This window comes from Erythranthe guttata, chromosome 8 (assembly GCF_056151865.1).
Source record: "Erythranthe guttata isolate IM_541 chromosome 8, IM_541, whole genome shotgun sequence".
Classification (NCBI taxonomy): Eukaryota; Viridiplantae; Streptophyta; class Magnoliopsida; order Lamiales; family Phrymaceae; genus Erythranthe; species Erythranthe guttata.
In genome coordinates this window covers 7,501,806-7,523,819 of record NC_142540.1, presented here as the reverse complement: position 1 = coordinate 7,523,819, position 22,014 = coordinate 7,501,806, and the positions used below count along the sequence as shown (strand labels likewise).

The 22,014-nt window shown below is 37.4% G+C and overlaps 3 protein-coding genes across 5 annotated transcripts; 2 read left to right on the top strand and 1 right to left on the bottom strand.

Moving 5' to 3' along the window:
- The first annotated feature begins 1,340 nt into the window (after positions 1-1,340).
- Positions 1,341-4,318, top strand: LOC105973235 (protein trichome berefringence-like 7). 2 transcript variants are annotated; one of them, XM_012998253.2, is made up of 4 exons: positions 1,341-1,814; positions 1,954-2,766; positions 3,486-3,644; positions 3,759-4,318. In XM_012998253.2, exons 2-4 carry the CDS (start codon positions 1,979-1,981, stop codon positions 4,051-4,053), a joined length of 1,242 nt encoding a protein of 413 aa, XP_012853707.2. In that variant the 5' UTR covers positions 1,341-1,814; positions 1,954-1,978; the 3' UTR covers positions 4,054-4,318. The 2 variants fall into 2 exon arrangements, with proteins under 2 accessions (XP_012853707.2, XP_088677977.1); XM_088821851.1 differs by having other exon boundaries at positions 1,375-2,766.
- Positions 4,319-4,744: 426 nt separating this feature from the next.
- On the top strand, positions 4,745-8,589 carry FAS2 (Transducin/WD40 repeat-like superfamily protein). 2 transcript variants are annotated; one of them, XM_012998252.2, is made up of 12 exons: positions 4,745-5,044; positions 5,383-5,494; positions 6,418-6,444; positions 6,555-6,627; positions 6,719-6,822; positions 6,907-7,118; positions 7,209-7,305; positions 7,416-7,488; positions 7,567-7,655; positions 7,753-7,891; positions 8,030-8,124; positions 8,199-8,589. In XM_012998252.2, the coding sequence occupies exons 1-12, from the start codon at positions 4,931-4,933 to the stop codon at positions 8,438-8,440; spliced, it is 1,377 nt and encodes a 458-aa protein (XP_012853706.2). In that variant the 5' UTR covers positions 4,745-4,930; the 3' UTR covers positions 8,441-8,589. The 2 variants fall into 2 exon arrangements, with proteins under 2 accessions (XP_012853706.2, XP_088677976.1); XM_088821850.1 differs by having other exon boundaries at positions 4,802-5,044; positions 8,196-8,589.
- A 255-nt stretch (positions 8,590-8,844) lies between these two features.
- On the bottom strand, positions 8,845-9,661 carry LOC105973203 (cell wall / vacuolar inhibitor of fructosidase 2). Its single transcript, XM_012998221.2, has one exon. The coding sequence runs from the start codon at positions 9,584-9,586 to the stop codon at positions 9,038-9,040; it is 549 nt and encodes a 182-aa protein (XP_012853675.2). The 5' UTR covers positions 9,587-9,661; the 3' UTR covers positions 8,845-9,037.
- Between the last annotated feature and the right edge of the window lie 12,353 nt (positions 9,662-22,014).

Genomic DNA, 22,014 nt, shown 5'->3' with positions numbered 1-22,014 from the left:
CAGTACATCGTAATATACCATAGTATACTACAGAAAAATTGAAAATATGTAAATTGAAATTAAAAATAAAAATAGCATGTCTTTTTTTTTTTTTTTAATTCTCATTACTATATTATGTAGAAAAAAAAAGAAAAAATAAAGAAATTTTTATAATAGTGTATAAAATGCTAAAACGAATAAAGAAAAAAAACGAAGACAAACGGATATTTTGAAGAAAAAAAATATTAGATTGAAATATGAAAATATTAAATGCATAATAAATAAAATGATAAATGCAGTGTGGAATTTACTCAATGAATATTTCGAATTTATGAGTGGAGGGGCATTTTTGGAATGAATTTTATAAAGGATGTGAAGCAAATGTTTAGTTAGACTTGTCATTTAGTTCAAATAAGTTTTGTCACCAGGGACCTATATCCTAAGACCCCTAAATTTAATTATAATAGTATAATATATTTGTTCTTATTATAATTATTATTTCCACTTTTCAAATGTTACCACATACCATTGAAATACTAGTTAGTAGGGGTGTGTACGGGTCGGGTCGGTTGGGTTTCTGGCTAAAACCGAACATGAACATAATCAGTTTTTGTAAAATTTAAAATCATATATGTCGGTTTTTCATCGGTTTGGTTTCTTTCGGTTCGGTTCGGTTTCCTTTTATTCCGGTTCGGTTTCGGCAATTTTTCGGTTCAAGAGTAACTATATATTCAAATTATATAAACAAAAGAATCCAATTACAATTGCTTTCACAACTAACTAATGTAATGAATAAATGAAACCTTTAATCCCATAGAACTTAACGTAATTTATATTATGTATTATGCTTCATTTTTTTTTTCCTATTTTCATCAACCACATTATTAAAACTATGAACTCAAGTAAAATTTTAGTTACTAAATAAATAAATTACGATATCGCAATCTATGAACAATGCTTAGAATGAGACAAGTAATTGAAAGACATAAACTAAAAATTAGGATGAAATAATACATATATTACATAAAAGTCATTTAATATATTCGATTCAGTTCGGGAATTTACTCTTTCCACCACACCGAACCGAATAATTCAGTATTTCAAAAATAAAAAACCGTACATACGATTTGCTATTCAGTACAATTTGAAACGGCTCAATTTTTGGTTCGAGTTTTCGATTTTTCGGTTTTTTTGCTCACACATACTCGTTAGTAGTTAACTAGTTAGGTAAAATCGAATCGTTTGTTATCACATCAAAACTCTCAACCGCTACAAGGCGTAATTCAAAACTAAATGAGGAAAATTGACCAAATTACCCTCCACAATCACTACAATTTACACAGCAAACCGCTCTGCCAATTAGCAATCCACCACGTAGTGCTCTGCGCTCTGCAAGCTGAATATTTTTTTATCTTTCTTTTTTGTTGCTTTCCCACCCACTCTCTCGATTTCCACCTTCTGCAGGAATTCTCAAATCTCAGCTCCCATTCCTCAATTAATCTCGATTTCTACTTTTTTCCGCATAATTGCATTCATCCATGCATAATCTCTGATCTTGTTATTCCTCATATTTGATTAGAGATAGATTCAAGAAAAAAATAGTTTCTTCTCTGCATGCGGGCTCGATTTTACGGGATTTCCATTTGTTTTTTCTGAACTGTTTTTTTTTTTTTTGTTCTTGTTGAAACGCGCCGACGACGATGAGATTCGGTGTTTGAAATGTAGTGTTTTCCGATTGGGTAATGGTACAAGTGTTAAAAGGACTCGACGAAATCATTTACAATCGCATGAACTGAAGGTGTTTGATAAATGTCCGCAGTGATATTGTGATTTGGGTATGATTTTAATCCCTTTTTCGGTTGGTTGGCTGGTTAGTTAATTGATTGATTTTTATCTTAATGGCTACAAGATTTCCGATTGGGTTTCTCGTAATAACCGTTTTAATGGTGATAATCTTGATTCCTATTGTGGCAGTTACTTTTGCCAACTTCATTGCTGGATGACTAGTCTCAATAGAAGTATCTCCTTCAAACACAGGGCTGCACAAATCAGCAGCCCAAGATTGAGTCGTAAGAATTGCATTTCGTGGTTATTTCGTGCCCTAATCGTAATCGGATCCTCTGTTTCGTTCTTGCTCGCCACGGGTTGTGGGTACTTGTACGTTCTGCCCAATCTCACACACGCGTTCCAAGACCACGATTACCAATTCCCCACCTCGAAAAAGTGTGATATGTACGACGGGAATTGGGTTGTGGAGGAGAATAGTAGTTACTACCCCTTGTACAATGCCTCGGATTGTCCTTTCGTAGAGCAAGGATTCAATTGCTTGGTCAATGGGCGTGTTGACCAGGATTATCTAAAGTGGAGGTGGAAGCCGAAAGATTGCAATGTTCCAAGATTCAATGCTGGGCTTGTTCTGGAAACGCTTCGGGATAAAAGGGTTGTTTTTGTCGGCGACTCGATGAGTAGAACTCAGTGGGAATCTTTGATATGTTTGCTGATGACAGGTGTTGAAGATAAGACGAGTGTTTATGAAGTGAATGGGAATGTGATAACTAAGCAGATAAGGTTCTTGGGAGTGAGGTTCGGTGAGTTTAATTTCACTATCGAATTTTATCGGTCGGTTTACCTTGTGCAGCACAATTGGGCACCGGAAAATGTACCAAGGATAGTTAGATCGACGCTGAGATTGGATAAATTGGATGATATCAGCGAAGAGTGGATCAACTCGGATGTTCTGATTTTTAATTCTGGTCAATGGTGGGTCCCGGGGAAGATTTTTGGGACGTAAGTTCGGTTATCTCTCTTCAATTTCAAATATTTCATTGCAAGTTAATCTACTTTTTTTGTATATGATTGAGTGAGTGAAGTAGTGTATGAAATGTGCTCCTCTGAAACTTGCGTTTTACCAACATTCATTTGCTCTGCATTTTAATTAAATGTGTCCATCGAGTATATCATTACCGTGTCAATTTTTTAGGGTTTGTATTGGATGGAAACATAGTACTCCGAAACTGTGAATTTCCCATCTTCTTGATAGTGAAGGACTTGTATTAACAAAACTAAGAAACGTTGATCAGTTTCTTGTTTACGAAGTTCGTCTTAGTCTTAATTCTCGTTATTCTCGAAATTCAGAAAAATAAGTTGAAATTCATCCATTGACACTCTGCATCCTGAACCGGCTTCTCTCAAATAATTTATTCATATACGAGCTAATAATTTTTGTTTATCAATGAGTATGTGATGAAAGATCTATCTCATGAAGTTTCTTCTTGGTTCTTATTTTTCGTATTGGGGGAAACTGTTGCAGGTGATTTTTACTCTATTGGAATGCTTACTTGTGTCGTCAACGAAAAACGTAACTTGTGTATAAGAACAGTAGTAGAATATTCATAAACAGTGGTTATTTTTTCGACTAGATGCTATGCAAGTAAATAGTGGTTAATTTTTTACTTTGCTCTTGGAATTGAAATGCACGTAAAATTGAATTCCAAATGTCTCGACAGGGGATGCTATTTCCAGGTCGGCAGATCACTTCAACTTGGAATGTCGATTACAACAGCCTTTAGAACTGCATTACAAACATGGGCATCTTGGGTCGACAGTACCATTAATCCAGAAAAAACCCGCGTCTTTTTCCGAACATTCGAACCATCTCACTGGAGGTATACATATATATCTGTCCGAAAATTCAAGAAAATAATTCTTCTTTTCAAGGGATATTAAATTTGACTTTTTTCTTTGTATACCATTTAATAATGTTTTTTTTTTTGTATCAGGAACCTAACGCTAAGGCAATGCAACGTGACTAAATTACCACTTTTGGAAATCAAAGGAAAGGATATCATCAGCCCTTATTCGGATATTGTATTGGATGTGGTAAAAAATATGATGGTTCCAGTTACAGTTGTTCATATAACTCCGATGTCAGCATCTCGAAGCGACGCACATGTCGGCACATGGAGCGACCGCCCGTCTCTATCTGATTGTAGCCATTGGTGTTTACCTGGACTACCTGATATCTGGAACGAAGTACTCCTTTCGTATTTGCTCGACTTTAATGAACCTGATTAGCAGTGAAAGCAGATGTAGAGATTTTATATTGCGTCGTTTGTCGGTTTAATCACTGTTCAATCATTTTTGGAGTCGGAAAGAGAAGTTTTGAAGAGAGGTGTGTGTATACTACTGACAAGACAAAGGTCTTGTTGGAGAAAATCGAATCGAAAGAAAGGGAGAATAATGTAGTGTTTCTTTTGTTGTACCTTGAGGAAACTTCAATCTATACTGTTGTAATTTCTGTCTATAGCAGGAAACATACTAAAGATGCGATTCGATACTAGCTACAATCAATTTTTAGCAGTTCCCGTCGGAGTAGCTCTAAGTGTTTTCCGACATATAACTTTCCGAAAATTTCTTCAGATTTTGAAATTGCAACTAAAGCCACCTCAACAAATTGCTTGTTTTTCGACATATAACTTCCGAAATTGTTATTGAAATAATGGTTTCACCTTTTTTTATTATTATAATAATAATAATTATTATTATTATAATTAGTATAATTTTTTTTATTTTTTTTAAACATATTGAAGTACCAAGCATAGGCAGTAGAGTAAATATGGATTTATTGGAGGACTATTCCAATGAATTGTGTGGAAGTGTTGAGGAGAATAAAAATTGTCATGTGTTAGCTTTAAAAAATAAATTCATGGTGCATTATGAATGTACATTCTATTTTGAAGGTCCAAAATGTTATTAAACTTTTCCTAGGGATACAAAGCGCCAAAAATAGTACATTTATTAAGACAACTCACTCTCTCGCTGGCTCCATTTTCCCGCCAAAAACCCGTCCACCCTCCGCTGCTCCCCACTCACTTCACCGCTCAAACCCTTGTTCCGTTTTGTTTTTTGAGGGTATTGAATCACCGTCACCGTCACCGTGAAATTAATAGAAATGAAGGGCGGAACGATTCAGATAAATTGGCACGACACCAAGCCCGTACTCGCCTGTGATTTCCATCCGATCTCCGCTCTCCTCGCTACTGCCGGCGCCGACTTCGATATTAAGGTTTTTTTTCCTTTTTTTTTTTTTTTTTCTTTTTTTGCAATTGTGTCCTTAATTGCCGAAGTTGTTCGACGCGAAATTTAGTAACTGTACTGCGAACTTGCAATTTTACAGATTTAATTATTCCCCTTACATTTTAGTGCTAGATTTTGATTCTGCTTTTATGTGTATTCGTAGGGTTTTTTTTTCTTTTTTTGGTTTTAATTTTCCCAAATTGTTCGTTTGCCTGTTTGAGCTAATTCATTATGTTTTCTATTGATTGCGAAATTGAGTAATATTTGAAGGTAGTCCACATTTTACGGGTGGGTCGATTTGATCTCTGAATAAAAATGTATGTGCAGCTGTGGGCAACAGTTTCCGGTATCGATCAAAAGAAGGCACCTGGAGTTACTTATCATAGCAATCTTTCTTACCATAGTTCTGCTGTAAATACACTTCGTTTTTCTCCTTCGGGTATGCTTTCCTTTCTTTTTATATCTTTCAATAACAATTTCTCCATCCTGTTTCCATTACACAACTAACTTTACTTTGATAGTGGTATTATTTTCATACAAAAATCCGCACTTACTTTTCGAGAAATTGAATTTCTGTTTCTTAACATGATCTCGTATCTGGTTCGCAGGACTTCACAAATAATTTTGAGATTCTTTCTTTGATGTTCTTTGTGTGTGGTTTTCATGTTCTAAAGTCCTTTGGTAGTTTTCTAAGACTGGAATTTCTCTAATGAAGTTAGATAATTTTACTTTGTGTCTTGAAACAACTTGCTGCGATCGTAATTTTAGTGTCACTGGATTAAGGCAACTAGCATGATACTGGTTAAGTATTAATATGAATATATAAGCTCCGTTTATGCTGCACATATCTTGCTATTGTGCTTGTCATATTGGCAGAGGCATTCGTCGCATTCATTTCCTGATTGTTCGAAGGAGGTTTGGCATAGCCGGGACTAAGAAACATCTACTACCTTATTGTTATATGCGAATGTTAATGTTAATAGGCTGTAAAGAAAACTACAGAGAGACTAAGAAAGTCGAACATCCGTGATTTTGCTATAGAGTGCCTCTAGATATGTCACCATAAACCAAGGGCAGTAGTTGCGCTTGCTAGTAATTATTAGCCAACCTGGTACTAGCGGCAAACCCGAGTATGAGGACTTACTATTAATTGAGTCGGGTGATTACCGAGGAATTTGATTTTTTATTTTTTTTCTCTTTTGAATGTGCTGAGTGGAAATGACTAATGTAGCCAAATCTGATAACAATGAAGTGAGGCTTCTGTTCAATTCACCTGAGTCACTTGAATTTTTCGTTATCTCTAGATGATTGTATTCTATTATTCTATCTTTATAGAAGTGTGACTTTCTTCTAAAATTGCAGGAGAGCAGCTTGCCTCTGGTGCTGATGGTAAGCGATCTTCGTTAATCTAGACTAGTCATTTCGTTCATCTATAAAACACATATAGGATAAATTTCACGTTTTTTTTTTCCAATTTTAGAAAGACGTACTTTTTGCAGGTGGCGAGCTGATTTTGTGGAAATCACATACTACTGATGCCGGTGAAGTATGGAAATTCCTTAAGTCATTGGTGTAAGTATTTAGTGTATTTGTTTTCATTTATATCAAGTATGGAAATCCTATTGATCGTTTTGCCATATATTCACGAGCGAGTTACTTTCAGATTTCATCGCAAGGATGTACTAGATCTTCAGTGGTCGAGTGACGGGGCATATATCATTTCTGGTTCAGTTGATAATTTATGCATCATATGGGATGCTAACAAATGTATGTCGATTAGTACCGAGTTAAATGCTGCTGCCATTGAAGTTATAAATTTTAAATCAACAACTGACTCTTACTTGTATTCAGGTTCCGTACACCAAATTCTGGACGGACATTTTCATTACGTTCAAGGTGTAGCATGGGACCCGTTGGAGAAATATGCTGCATCATTCAGTTCGGACAGAACTTGTCGCATTTATATTAACAAGCATACTAAGACGAAAGGTGTTGAGAAGACGAACTATGTTTGTCAACATGTCGTCTCGAAGGCAGAATCACAGATGACCGATGAATCCAAGGTTTTAAAATAAATGATGTATCTTTTTCCATTGCACACGCATAATGGGAGACACGTGTATAACCAGTCGTATTATGCTTTGTGATTTCAGTCAATTAGAAGCCATCTTTTCCACGACGAGACGCTGCCTTCTTTCTTTCGAAGATTATCCTGGTCACCTGATGGATCTTTTCTACTTGTTCCTGCAGGTATTTTAACCTTTTTTTATACGTCCAATCGACTATAACGACTTTGAAGCATGATACATAGTGTGTGTTAAGTAGAATGCTGAATTCAAGCATGTAATGCACTATTTCAGGTTCTCACAAAAGTACGCCTACTTCAGAACCTGTGAACACCGCTTATGTTTTCTCAAGAAAAGATCTTTCTAGGCAAGAATCGCTTAGCTAAACCCTCTTTAAGTTTCTATTTTTCTATATTCATGCATTATTTTTTGTGTTCAAGAGCAGGCCTGCTCTTATGCTTCCTGGTGCCAGCAAACCAATTGTAGCAGTACGATTTTGCCCCCAAAGATTTCATTTGTTGGGAACAAACGAATGTAACAACCACCTTCTCTAAATTTTATTTCAATCTTTCACATAATAACCCTAGCAAATTTTGATGACACGACGTCACTTTCCATGTCTTTTATACAGCTTCATTTTTCAAGCTACCATATCGCCTTATATTTGCGGTGGCCACTTTGAACTCCTTATACATCTATGACACGGAGAGCGTTCAACCTATAGTAATTGCAGCTGGAGTTCATTATGCAGCCATAACAGACATTGCATGGTAATATCTTTCCCATATTTAGGAAATATTCTTCGACAATGCCTGTACCGAGCCTGCATAGGGCCCCTATTTTAGGAAATTCTATTTCCGTTTGTTTTTTTGGCCAAAATCCAATATTCCAAGATTCTTTTAATGTAGGTCACCTGCTGGTAATTATTTGGCTTTATCCTCTCAAGACGGTTATTGCACACTCCTCGAATTCGATAATCAAGAACTCGGTTTGCCTATACCAGGTAAGTTAACGTTTTCCACACAACTACTCCGTTAAATCATATCATAGTTCTGAAATTACTTTTCTGTCTAGTAGAAGAAAAGAAAGCCATTAGCGATGCAAATAAGAGCCCTGTTCTTCCAGACGTTGAAGAGAATAAAACTATCGACAAGAATAATAAAAATGCAGATGTAGATAGTGGAAAAGAACGAGTGGAAATTTCCGAAAAGGAGAAGGACGAGAATAACAAGGATGGAGAAGAAGCTTCTTCACCAAGCACAAGAGAACCTCCGAGTAAGCCTGCTAAGAGGCGCATTACCCCCATGGCTATTGATTAAATTTACTATCTCCTCTTCTATGTAAGTTACGCATTGTGTCGCGTTACCACCTTTTTGTTTGGGATTTTTCTGTTTAGATGTTTCGACTTTTTCGGAAATTGTACCGAATCATCTGTTGTTACAAATTTATGATAATGCTTTTACCTCCACGGATGTATATAATCGGAGATAGGATTGTGTCTTTTGATCAATTCATCAATTTTTACTGAAATCTTTAGAATAATCTTGTTTTAACCGGTAAATTACGGATTCGTTTTTAGGTTTGATTTTTTTTTCGAAATTCAGCTAAGCTTGTAAATTATGTCGTTGAAATATGTGTTTTTATTTGGCAGCATCTACCAAGTACCTATCTATAAAACAAGTACAAACTTTGAAAGGGTAAATTCTGTGGGGAATATTCTCAATCTAAAAAATAAATAGAAAAACACATCAAATTTTCATCTTTCATCTTATCGTAGTTGATCCTTAATTGAATCAACATTTCATAATTTTCCATAATGAAATTCAGAAATTAAAGACAACAAAAAAAAAGAAAAAGAAAAAAGAAGAAAAGAAAATGGCATCATAACTTTTACAATGAGACCATTATCATCATCATCAAAAACCAAGATTATCGATAATCCCCAAAACGACGTCGCAGATACGCTTCAATCCATCCTCCCTAACAGCAATCTCCGGAGGATAAACTAATCCAGGGTACCTCTTAAAAGCGTCACGACACGCATTCGGATAATCCTCAGCCGCCATAACATGCAAGTAGGCATAATCGTACATCTCGGCACCCAAATCTTCGACCGATTTTTTCAGCGAATCGTACGCGAATCCATACTTATCCGCACATTCCTTCACCACTTTCTTCATAACCGTTTCGTTATTTATGACATTCTTCAGCATTTGTGATGAGAGGTAAGAATTTGTGGCTGTGGCATTCGCCATTCCAACCTTAACCATGATTAGTGCCAGCCCTTTGGTGTCTGCTCTCGGGCTCGACGAATCGGATTTCAGCGACGAAACACACAGTTCGTAGTATTTTGTGTTTTTGCATGTCTGCTGAATCAAATCCGAGTTCCCAACATTTGCTGAATAAGATTGATTAAATGAAGAGAAGAAAAGAATGAAGAATAGCATAAACCAAGAAAATCCCATTTTGTTTTTTGAATAAATTGGAAAATAGTAAAGGTGTGAGAGGATATGAAATTTGTAACAGTTCCTTCTTTCTTATGGTAGTTGGTTTGGTATAGTTTTGGTTTGGGAAAACTACACCTTTTGTCCCTCAAGTTTACCCTAATTTCATATTTGGTCCTCCTGTTCATAAAAAGAAATAGATTTAGTCCTTAATGAATCATATTTCAACAATTCAACACTTTCGGTCATTTCCGTCAAGTTATAGGCACATGCCTGATTCTGATTCTGTTAGTAATAACGAAAAATTGACGGACAAAATCAAAAATGTTAAATAGTTGAAACAAGAATGACTAAATTTGTTTCTTTATTTTTTTTTATTTTTTTTATTTTTTGTGAACAAGCGGACCAAATATAAAATCGAATTAAACTTGAGGGATGAAAATAATAATTTTTCCCTTTTGGTTTTGGAGATTCCACTAGCCTTTTGACTTCACTAGTCTAGTGACTTTGACTATGCATGTAGTAGATAATGAGTTGTTTCTTTCTTTTATGGTGTTTTCTTGAAATCAAATGCAAGTGTCTGTTTGGAAGGAAATGTGACATTAATTAGGGCTGTTTGAAAATTGGCAAAAGACCAAATGTTTAGGTCACGGGTTATGGACCATTGTTCTTTTGTCTCTGGAATTTTGTATTGGTTTGAGAAAACTAAAAACAATTAATTAATTACCATAATTTTGTTCACATGTTTTCTGGTCTTTGGTCCCTTAAATTTTTGGATTATTAGAGTTGATTGTAAGAAAAAAAAAAAAAAAAAAATCAATATCTCCTAGTAGAGCTGACAATTCGGTTATGTGAACCAACTTTTAGGTTGACTCAAGCTCACAGACCATCATGCCTTATTATTATAGGCTCAAACTCAAATTGTTATACATCATCGGATCTCATTATTATATGCTTAAGTTTGGTTCGTGTATTTTTTCGAGCTTTGAGTTTATATCGTACTTATATCGAACAATATATAAATTACATACTTTACAACTTTGCAGCCTAACGTATTAAAAAAAAAAAATGAAAAAAAAAGTAGAGAAACCATCGCAAGAGAAGAGCAAGATGAATACTCATGAAGAGCAAAATAAGGAAGGAAAAAAAACGAAAGTCTCAAAATAAGATGAAAACAATAGTATGGTCCTTGAAACAAATTAAGTTTAAAGTTGTAAATTTTAATCCTCAAACAATTATATGACGAAAATGAATTAGAGTCCAAAATGAAGAAATATAAAACAAATAGAAGTAATTCTAGATGTACTCATAACTCCTTTCTAAATGCTGAGTCATTTTATTAAAATATAATAATAAATATTATAATAATAAATATATTATTTATTTAATTATTAATTTAATATGCCCGATCTTATTTGGGTTGAGCCATAGTTTAAACTCAACTCATAAATGAATTGAATTTTATAAAATTGTCCAAACTCGATCCGACTCACTAAAATTAGGCTATGCTCAATTGCCGGTCCTATCTGCTAGCAACTTGACGTACCCTTGGACTTTTTTCTATTTCAAATTAAAATCTTTGGACATAATAAATTGGTTTCTCAACATCTCCTTTTTCTTTTGGGTTAAATACAAAAACACCCCTGTACTATGGACTTTGTATCATATACCCCCCTGTACTATTCGTAAATACAAAAACCCCCCTCACATTACATTTTTTCCAAAATATGACAAAAATACCCCTACTCAAGCAAATAATGTATATATAGTTTGAGCCATTTTCCACTATATATTTTATTTATGGAAATTTTGGTATTTATATTTTTTTCTCCAAAACATCTAATTCTTATATTTTTTTAATTTTCTCAATAAAACCTTCTATTTTTGTCATTTTGAGTTTCTTCATTTTTTTTCTTAAATTTCTTCCGGTAGTTCAAACATCATAAGACTACAATCATATTATTGTTGAGAATATGATCTACCGGAAGATATTAAAGAAAAAAAGAAGAAATTCAAAATGCCAAAAATAAAAGGTTTTGTTCAGAAAAAAAAATCTAAGTAATTAAATGTTTTGAAGAAAAAAATAAAAATATCAAAATTTTCCAAGTAAAATTGATCAAAAATGTCAAAAATTATAATGGAAAATGGATCAAACAAACCTTTTATCTATAGGCTTAGTAGGGGTATTTTAGTCATATTTTGGAAAAAATATAACAGCAGGGGTTTTTTTGTATTTTTGTATAGTACAAGGGGGTAAATGATACAAAGTCCATAGTATAGGGGTGTTTTTGTATTTAACCCTTTTCTTTTTGGTAATTCTGAAAATAAATCATTCCTTTGGATCCTGATCATTAAAACTTTTAAATTCCAAAATATTCACCGAAGTTCATAATTATTTACTCGCACACGTCTAAGATCATTGATATACAGCTACTCACTCATCTACGTCGTTTCTACTTTTTCATAGTTTTCATGTATTATATGCGCCGAGGATCCGTTGAGAGTTTGTCTCGGTAGGGAACTGTACGATGTTTTACCCTATTGTATTGAATCAAAAAAGGGTCAGTGCTGCGGCCCCCTATTCTTTGATCCAATATTGACCGGGGACGAGCCCCGACTTGCATAGGTCGCTCTATGACTGGTGGTACCCTCCAACTATTAGAGGAGCAAGAACAGTCTCTTCTACGATAATATCACATCACGGAGGACCCACCAATATGGATTTTGAACCGCTGCTACTGCTAAGCCATCAACAAAGCAACGAAATGAAAGCCTACTTTCAAGCAAGTGTGGTGAAGAACATAGATCATCGAGAAAGTCATCTTAATAGACTTGCCAAGGTTCTGGATAGAATCATTTATAAATCAACCCTGAACAGACTGCCGGTGATAAGCCAGAGGAAGGTGAGGATGACGTCAAGTCATCATGCCCCTTATGCCCTGGGCGACACACGTGCTACAATGGCCGGGACAAAGGGTCGCGATCCCGCGAGGGTGAGCTAACCCCAAAAACCCGTCCTCAGTTCGGATTGCAGGCTGCAACTCGCCTGCATAAAGCCGGAATCGCTAGTAATCGCCGGTCAGCCATACGGCGGTGAATTTGTTCCCGGGCCTTGTACACACCGCCCGTCACACTATGGGAGCTGGCCATGCCCGAAGTCGTTACCTTAACCGCAAGGAGGGTGATATGCCTAATTGGCCCAACCCAATGGGCCTACAAATTATTTACCTACTGAGCCACGAGCCCAATATCGAAGACCATTATCACCAAGGCCCAATCACCTTCAAGTAAGGTTTGAGCCCGACAATCTCAACTAAGCTATAAATAAAGGTTTGAACTCATTCCTTAAGGTACGTCCAATTAATTGAGTAATACTATTAACTGTATTCTCTGGACTATTTTCTATGATCAGCACGTCTGACTTGAGCGTCGGAGGGGTTTCCGCCGGATCAACCCCCGGCTTAGTTCATGTGTTCTATGATCGCAGGCACCTCAGGATCATCAAGTTGTCAAGCTACTGATCTGCTTTGCTCTCCCAGTTCATTTTCTACACCACCCCAGGTGATCTAAGTAATTAGCATCATCATTTTGGCGCCGTCTGTGGGAACGATGCAAACCAGATCACGTAGCCAACAAGATCCTCCTGAGGCGTCTGCTCGGAGAGAAAATGACACAACTAACGACCTCCCACCTCGTGGAGGCTCTGGCTTGCCACCTCCTCCACGTCCCATGGATCCGCCTCGCGAGGTTCAGGTGATCCCCCTCGGGACCCACCACTCGCCGATCCACCACTCCCTGCTCCTCGAATGGTTATCGACTCCCTGGGGTATACAGTGCCACCAAAACATTTCGCTCGCCAAGGGTTATCGACTCCCTGGGGGTTTATAGTGCCCCCAAAATATTTTGTTTGCCATGGGTCATCGACTCTCAGGGGGCCTACTTCCGCCCCCCTCGAACGGTTCAGATAACCGAAGAGGACCTTCAGCGTATGATCGCCGAAACTTCAACAATATCAACTTCTACTTGCTCCTCTAACGGTTCAGATAACCGATAATGACCTCCAGCATACGACAGCGAAAACTTCAACTCGTGTTGTCACTGAAGCAAACGACACAACCGTGTGCATCCACCTCGGACCATAGGTCTCGAACGCCTCATCCTACAGTGGGTAGTTAACCCATCCCAAGGTTGGGCATCACCCTTACCTTTCAACCCCAAGTGGGTTCACATCACATCGCAAGAGACGAGTATAATCTTCCTACTCAAAAAATAGAACATCCCAAGGGGTGAACATCAACCACCAAAATAAAAATAAAATAAAAAAAAGGGGTAAAATCGCGCACGCGAAACCCCAGAAGAAGATGAAGAAAAAAGAAAAAAAAAAGAGAAGAAGAAAGAAAAAGAAAAAAGAAGAAGATGAAAAAAATAGAAGAAAAAAGAAGGAGATGAAAAAAGAGAAGAAGAAAAAAGAAGAAAAAAGAAGAAGATGAAAAAATAGAAGAACAAGAAAAAAGAAGAAGATAAAAAAAAAAAAAAAAAAAAAAAAAAAAAAAAAAAAAATCGAACCCGATCATGCGCCCCAACCACCCGCAAGCGCGCGCCCCGCCCCCTAACCGCCAGCGCGCGCGCTCCCCGCTACCCAGCAGCCCGCGACCGCGCGCCCCGCGCCACAACCGTCCGCCCGCGCGCGGCCCGCGCCCTAACACCCCGCACCCCGACCGCCCGGCCGCGCGCGCCCCAGCAGCCCCGCGGGCGCGCCGCGCCCCACGCTCCCCGACACGCGCGCCCGCCGGCGCCCCGCTCCCCGACACGCGCGCGCCCGCCCGCGCCCCGCTCCCCGACACGCGCGCCCAGTAGCGCCCCGCTCCCCAACGCCTTGCGCCACGCTCCCCTTGCCGCACGCAGTGCGCGCCCCTTTCCCCTTGCCCCGCGCGCGCGCCTTGCACCCCGCTCCCCGGGTGCCCAGCACGCCCGCGCCCGGCTCCCTGTGCACTCAACACGTCTGCGCCCCGCGCCCCATCATGAGCGCGCTCTACGCCAAAAAAAAAAAAAAAAAAAAAAAAAAAAACAAAAACAAAAAGGGAGAATGAATATTAATATATTTATTATCATTATTCCACGACAATGACAAAACTACAACACCGATTTACTCTCAACTTGATTCCGCGCCAATCGCGTTGTGCACGTTCCGACATCTCCAACCGCGCTACGTGCGTGTGCTCCTTCTCCACTGCGGAACCTTCATTCGCGCACGGGATCTCGATCCACGTGATCCTCTACCGTACGACCTCGACCCACGTGATCCTCCACCGTGCGACATCGATCCACATGTGTGTCCTAGATACGCACATCGCTCCACAGCCATTGCGATGCAACTCGCTCGGTCTTACGAACATCAATGCGCGCGCGCGCCTCTCTTCACTCACTTCATCGCACACAACTTCCACTGCGCACCACCAAATCGCGTGGGAATCTCAACGCGCTCTACCAAATCGCACAAGGATTCCAACGCGCCCCACCCAATAGCGTTCGTTCTCCGCAGAGAAAATAAAAATTATTATTCCTCCACGCCAGGCCAACGATTAACGGAATACTACATCACCGATCTACTCTCGACATGATCCGGTACCTTTCTTGAATCAAATCGAGAGTGGGGGGCTTGTGAGACAACTCCCACGAGGAGCAAACTCGCTCGGCCCTACACAACCCGCAGCGAGATAACTCCCACGAGGAGACAACTCGCTCGTTCCTACAACCCACAGCGAGTCAACTCCCACGAGGAGCCAACTCCCTCGGGTCTACGAAACCACAGCGAGATAACTCCCAAGAGGAGCCAACTCGCTCCGTCCTATACCCGTTGCGAGACAACTCCCACGAGGAGCCAACTCCCTCGGCTCTACGAAACCACAGCGAGATAACTCCCACGAGGAGACCACTCGCTCCGTCCTACAACCCGTTGCGAGGCAACTCCCGTGAGGAGCCAACTCGCTCGGTACTTCAACAGGCAGCAAGACAACTCCCACGAGGAGATAACTAGCTCAGTCATATAACCCGTTGCGAGGCAACTCCCACGAGGAGTCAACTCCCTCGGGTCTACGAACCCACAGCGAGATAACTCCTACGAGGAGACCACTCGCTCCATACTACGACCCGCAGCGAGGCAACTCCCACGAGGAGCCAACTCGCTCGGTACTACGAACCCGCAGCGAGACAACTCCCACGAGGAGCCAATTCGCTCGGTACCACAACCCACAGTGAGACAACTCCCACGATGAGCCAACTCGCTCAGTACTACCACCCGCAGCGAGATAACTCCCACGAGGAGCCAACTCCCTCGGGTCTACAGAACAACAGCAAGATAACTCCCACGAGGAGACAACTTGCTCGCTACCACAACCCGCAGCGAGGCAACTCCCATGAGGAGACAACTCGCTCGGCACTACGAGCCTAGTGCAAGGCAACTCCCACGAGGAACTACCTCGCTCGGTAATAAGTCTCGATGCGAGACAACTCCAACAAGGAGACAACTCTCACAGAGCGACCTGAATCCGCATGCTCCCCAGTTGCGCGTCCAATGCTCCTACAACTTCGCTGCGAGACAACTCCCATGAGGAGACAACTCGCCCGAAATTCACTATATAATCGCAAGCTCAAGTAAGCACGATTACAACCCTAGAAACACTTAGAGATATTATGAGAATCTATATAGCCTGGCCAGCTTGATTACTCAAATTTATCTACTTGTTTTCGATGGGTCCTTCATTAAAACGTGGCCACGGTCCAAACATACTTACGACCCACGAGGTCTAACAAGGGGCACGATCCCCATAAAAAAATCTCTTGAGAGCCTAATCCCCTCCTCAAGTACATCACACACAAAGCTATATGTAAACACATACAAGCAACGCGTCAAAACATTGACAATGTCGATCAATAACAACTCCCACGAGGAGAATACTAGCTCCGTGCTACTTCATTATCGCGAGACAACTCCCACGAGGAGATAACTCGATCAATTCTATTACCCCAGAGACAACTCCCACGAGGAGATTAATTGATCCGTGCTACTACATTATCGTGAGACAACTCCCACGAGGAGATAACTCGATCAACACTATTACCCCGCGACGAGACAACTCCCACGAGGAGATAATTCGCTACTACATCATCGCGGGACAAAACCGACGACTCAATTAACTTACATCGCGACAACTTGGTCGCGTTATGCACCAATGCGCATTCACGCCCCTCCGACACACGCTCCAACGCGTTATCGCACATCATCGACTACTACAATTTTTACTCTCGACACGATATGTCACCCATTTCAACATGGCCCCCACATCGACTCGAGAGTGGGGGGCTTAATGATATGCCTAATTGGCCCAACCCAATGGGCCTACAAATTATTTACCTACTGAGCCACGAGCCCAATATCGAAGACCATTATCACCAAGGCCCAATCACCTTCAAGTAAGGTTTGAGCCCGACAATCTCAACTAAGCTATAAATAAAGGTTTGAACTCATTCCTTAAGGTACGTCCAATTAATTGAGTAATACTATTAACTGTATTCTCTGGACTATTTTCTATGATCAGCACGTCTGACTTGAGCGTCGGAGGGGTTTCCGCCGGATCAACCCCCGGCTTAGTTCATGTGTTCTATGATCGCAGGCACCTCAGGATCATCAAGTTGTCAAGCTACTGATCTGCTTTGCTCTCCCAGTTCATTTTCTACACCACCCCAGGTGATCTAAGTAATTAGCATCATCAGAGGGGGATGCCGAAGACAGGAATACACAACTTGTCTATGTGAATGTCGTATAATTATGAACATATATATTATAGGGGTCATTATAAATAAGCTCATCAATAGGTACTTATTCATAAAGAGATTCAGACAAAAATCTCTTTTACAAGTCCACGCATGCTCCAGATTTTTTTAAATGACTAAAATAACCCCTCATACTTTAATATGCTCAAATTTCATCCTTAACTTAATTTAACCTCAATTTGACCCCAAATTTCACAAATTATTCAGTTTTAACCCAAAACCTTTTTTTTTCAATTTTTTTTTTTTCAAAATTTTTTTTCCCGCCGGATTCCGGCGTTTACTTTTCAATTTTTTTTCTTCTTTTTTTTTCCGGATTCTTTCGCCGGTTTCCGGCGTTGACTTTTTCGACTTTTTTTTTGTTCTTCTTTCGGTAACTTTTTTTTTCGTTTAAACAACAATATTGCTGTGATTGACAGTAATATTAACTATATTACTGTTAATCACAGTAAAAATAACTAAACTACAGTTTTACACAATAATATTGCTATATTAATTTCGAGCACAGTAATATTAACACAACAAAACTCATTATTATTGTGTAATAGAGCAATATTACTCTGTTGATTGTTCAACAAATGTAAAAACATAATAAAAAGTCAAAAGAATTAATACTACTGTGAGTGACAGTAATATTACTATAACAACAGTAATATTACCGTCAACCACAATAATATTATTACAATAATAGACAGTAATATTATTACGTTACTCCGTGAATAACTCAAACAAACAAAAAAATCCAAACAAAATAATAACATCGATGTGGTTGACAACAATATTACTATAACAACAGTAATATTACCGTCAACCACAGTAATATTATTGTGTTTACAGTAATATTACAATAATAGACAGTAATATTATTACGTTACTCCGTGAATAACTCAAACAAAACAAAAAAACCCAAAAAAATAATAATATTGATGTTGTTAACAGTAATATTATAGTGTTTACAGTTATTTTACTGTCGAACGACAGTAAAATAATTATGTTGACTTGTCAACAAATCAAACAAAATAAAAAAAATAACAAAAAATAAAAAATAATAATAATACGTTAATTTACTGTCAACGGTAGAACAATTACATAAATGTATTGTCAACGGTTATACAATTACGTTAATTGAATGTCATTGACAGTATAATTACGTTAATTTACTGTCAGTGACAGCACAAATATGGTCAACGTTTAGCGGCGGACGTATAAAAAAAAAACTTAAAAAAACACTAAAAAAAGTCAACGCTGGAAACCGGCGAAAAAATCTTAAAGAAAGATTTTTTTTTTTGAAAAGTCAACGTCGGAATCCGGCGGCAAAATTGTTTTTTTGAAAAAAATAGTTTTGGTACAAAATTGAATAATTTGTGAAATTTGGGTCAAATTGAGATTAAATTAAGTTAAGGATGAAATTGGAGCATATTAAAGTATGCTCCAACAAAAGTCAAAATTGAATTTTTGTGGTCAAAATTGGATTTTTGTGGACAAAATTGATTAAATTGTGATTACAATTAAGAATTGGGTATAAATTGTTGAGGGTAATAGTGGCATATACATGAATGTTTCCTTTATTTATAATAAATATTAAATGGATGAGCTTATTGGTGAAAGTGATATAGCCCCTTAACCTAGAATAATAAATATGCTTGGTTGGAGACTTATGCCCAAAAACCCCTATATTATATGAGGTCATTATCAATAAGCCTCTCGTATAGCTAATAAATGTTGATATGTGCACCCCTTAAATCTTTCTTTGTAATAACCCCTATAAATTGGATTTCCAATACTACCCTTATATAAATTAGCATAATTTGTAACAATTATTCATTTTTTTCTCTTTCCATAACAACAATCTAATTACTAAAAATCTGCTTCCAAATCCCTAAAAATCTAATACCAAATCAAAAAGAAAATTTTGATTTTTTTATTTTTTATTATTTCGGATTTATTTCGCATATTTTGTTATTTATTTTTTATTTTTATTTTTTATTTTTTATTTTTTATTTTTTATTTTTTATTTTTTATTTTTTATTTTTTATTTTTTAAAATTTTTTATTTTTTTAAACAAAAAATTGAATGTTTTTCTCCACTTGTTTATTATGTCGAATATGACTATAGTTGAATATGACTATACGTGATTATATCAAATGTAGTTATATTCTTTCTTTACATTGCAATTTTTTACATTTTCAATTTAAAAATTCCGATTATATAGTATGGTACAGTCATGTTTACAAAATTATATAAAACAACGAAGATTGCCTATTGTTTACGAAAACAATCCAATCAACATCCACACGAAAAAAATCACAATTTGAATGTTGTTATTACAAGTCAATTTGAAACGAAAAGATAGAACATATTTGAATATGACTACAGTCATATTTGACAATATTCAAATCCGAATATGAGTACAGTCATATTCAGACAATAGTCATATTCGAATATGACTATAGTCATGTTACTGCAGTTAGTTTAGATCTAGAGAAAAAAAATATTCGAATATGACTATAGTCATTTTAATGTTGCTATCGATCTGGAGAAAAAATAAAGAGAAATCGAAAAATACAGAAATAGAGATAGAAATATAACGAAAGAGAGGGAGGGGGAGTCGACGACAACGGCGGTGAACAAAAGCGAGAGTGAGAGAGGCGGCGACGATGGTAGTGGTGATGGACAGATCTGAAAAAAAAAACTGAGAAATAAAGAGAGATAACGAAAAAGTGAGAAAAACTTTACCTGGAGACGAAGAACGCGGCGGCGGCAACGAGCGGCGACGGTGGTGGTGTAGAGATCTATGTGAAGACGATGGTGGTGTAAAGAGAGAGAATCGAGAGAGATAACGAACAAGAGAGAAAGAGATTTATGTGGAGACGAAGGAGGAAGAGGCGACGGCAATAAGCGGCGGTGGCGCGGCGACGGCGGCGGCGACAACGGCGGTGGAGGAATATCGGAATTTTTGGAGAGAGTTGAGAGATTGAGGTAGAGAGATGGAGAAGAGAGAAGATACAAGTGATAGAGGTGGGCAAATAATTAGAGTTATAGTAGTTGAGGGTATATTTGTCTTCTCACGCTCACTAATTAATATGACCGGCAATTGAGCCGGGCCTACCCGAAGCCCGATAGTTCGGCCCGATTTTATTTGAGCCGAGCCTCATTAATTGTGAGCCGGGCCGAGTTTGAGCCGTTTCATTAAACCCGATTAAATAATGAGCCGAGTTTGAGCATACCATGGCTCAACCCGAATAAAGCCCGACTATATATATATATATATATATATATATATATATATATATATATATATATATATATATATATATATATATATATATATATATATATATATATTTGTTGTCTTTTTTTTTCCGGTCTCAAGATTTTTGAAAAGAGTTATAGGACCTTTAGAATTGCTTCTAGTTATTTTATTTTATAATTTTTTTTTTTCATTTTGGACTCGGACGTATTTTTTAGTATAATTAATTAATGATTAAATATTTACAACATTAAGCTTTATTTTTTTTAATGAACAAGCTATGATTTTTTTATTTTTTTTATTTTTTTAATCTTATTTTCATTTTCAATGAATATTCTAGATTTTTTTCTTAGACCGAAAAGTTTTTTTTTTCTTTAACATGTCCGACTGCAAAGTTGTAAAATATGTAATTTTTCTATTGTCTCATATAAGCCCGATATAAACCCGAAGCCCGAAAAAATATGTGAGCCGAGTTTGAGCCTATAGGCATGAGGCCCGATGGTATTTGAGCTTGAGCCTATAATAACGAGGCCCGATGGTATATGAGTTTGAGCCGACCCAAGCTCGGCTCACACGGCCCGATTGCCAGCCCTACTAATTAAGAATGAAATTTGGATGTAGGAAAAATCTTTAAATCTCAATTGGGTCTAGTTCAAAATATTTTCCATTTGAGGGGTATTGCATATTTTTCCATATTATGGAATATATATACTTTAGACTAGACTATGCCACGGGCCGAGCCGGGTCCGGGTCCAACTTTTAGGGGACCCAAACCGACCCGTAGGGAGGCGGGTCCACTCGGGGTCCATCCGGGGCCGGGTTCAAACCGGTTTTTTAATTTTTATTTTATTTTATATTTCTAAATAATTACATGAAAGAAAAAAAATTAAATTGAAACTTGAAAAAACTCGAGATAAACTTTAAATTCCAAATTAATAAAAAAATAAAAATTGAATTTAAACACTAAACTATTTTAGAAAAAAAATGAAGCTATTAAGACCTTGAGACATAAAATGAAAATAAGTGAACATAATAATTGAGAAAAATTTCAAAATTTCAAAATCCAAAAAAAAAAAATCAAAATTCAATCTTTTTTTTTTAAATTAAATCGTAAATTTTATATTTTTCAAAATTAAATATATATACATTTGTTATTAGTGGAGATTTTTATTATTAGTAATAGTGAATATGGCAATTAATAATTTATTAAACATTAGTTATACAATTATTATAATCATTTTACATTCTTAATTATATTTATATATTTATAGTTAGGATTATTAAAATAATAAGTTAATTTGCCACAGTGGCTAGTACTCTTCTAAACAACTCAGGCAGCCCGGATCAAGCCCCAATTCTACTATTAATT

Coding starts and splice junctions, on each gene's coding strand:
- LOC105973235 (XM_012998253.2), top strand. CDS start 1,979: ATGACTAGTCTCAATAGAAGTATCTCCTTCAAACACAGGGCTGCACAA. Junction 2,767..3,485: donor CCGGGGAAGATTTTTGGGAC/GTAAGTTCGGTT, acceptor ATGTCTCGACAG/GGGATGCTATTTCCAGGTCG. Junction 3,645..3,758: donor TTCGAACCATCTCACTGGAG/GTATACATATAT, acceptor TTTTTGTATCAG/GAACCTAACGCTAAGGCAAT.
- LOC105973203 (XM_012998221.2), bottom strand. CDS start 9,586: ATGGGATTTTCTTGGTTTATGCTATTCTTCATTCTTTTCTTCTCTTCA.
- FAS2 (XM_088821850.1), top strand. CDS start 4,931: ATGAAGGGCGGAACGATTCAGATAAATTGGCACGACACCAAGCCCGTA. Junction 6,628..6,718: donor AAATTCCTTAAGTCATTGGT/GTAAGTATTTAG, acceptor AGTTACTTTCAG/ATTTCATCGCAAGGATGTAC. Junction 6,823..6,906: donor CATATGGGATGCTAACAAAT/GTATGTCGATTA, acceptor ACTTGTATTCAG/GTTCCGTACACCAAATTCTG.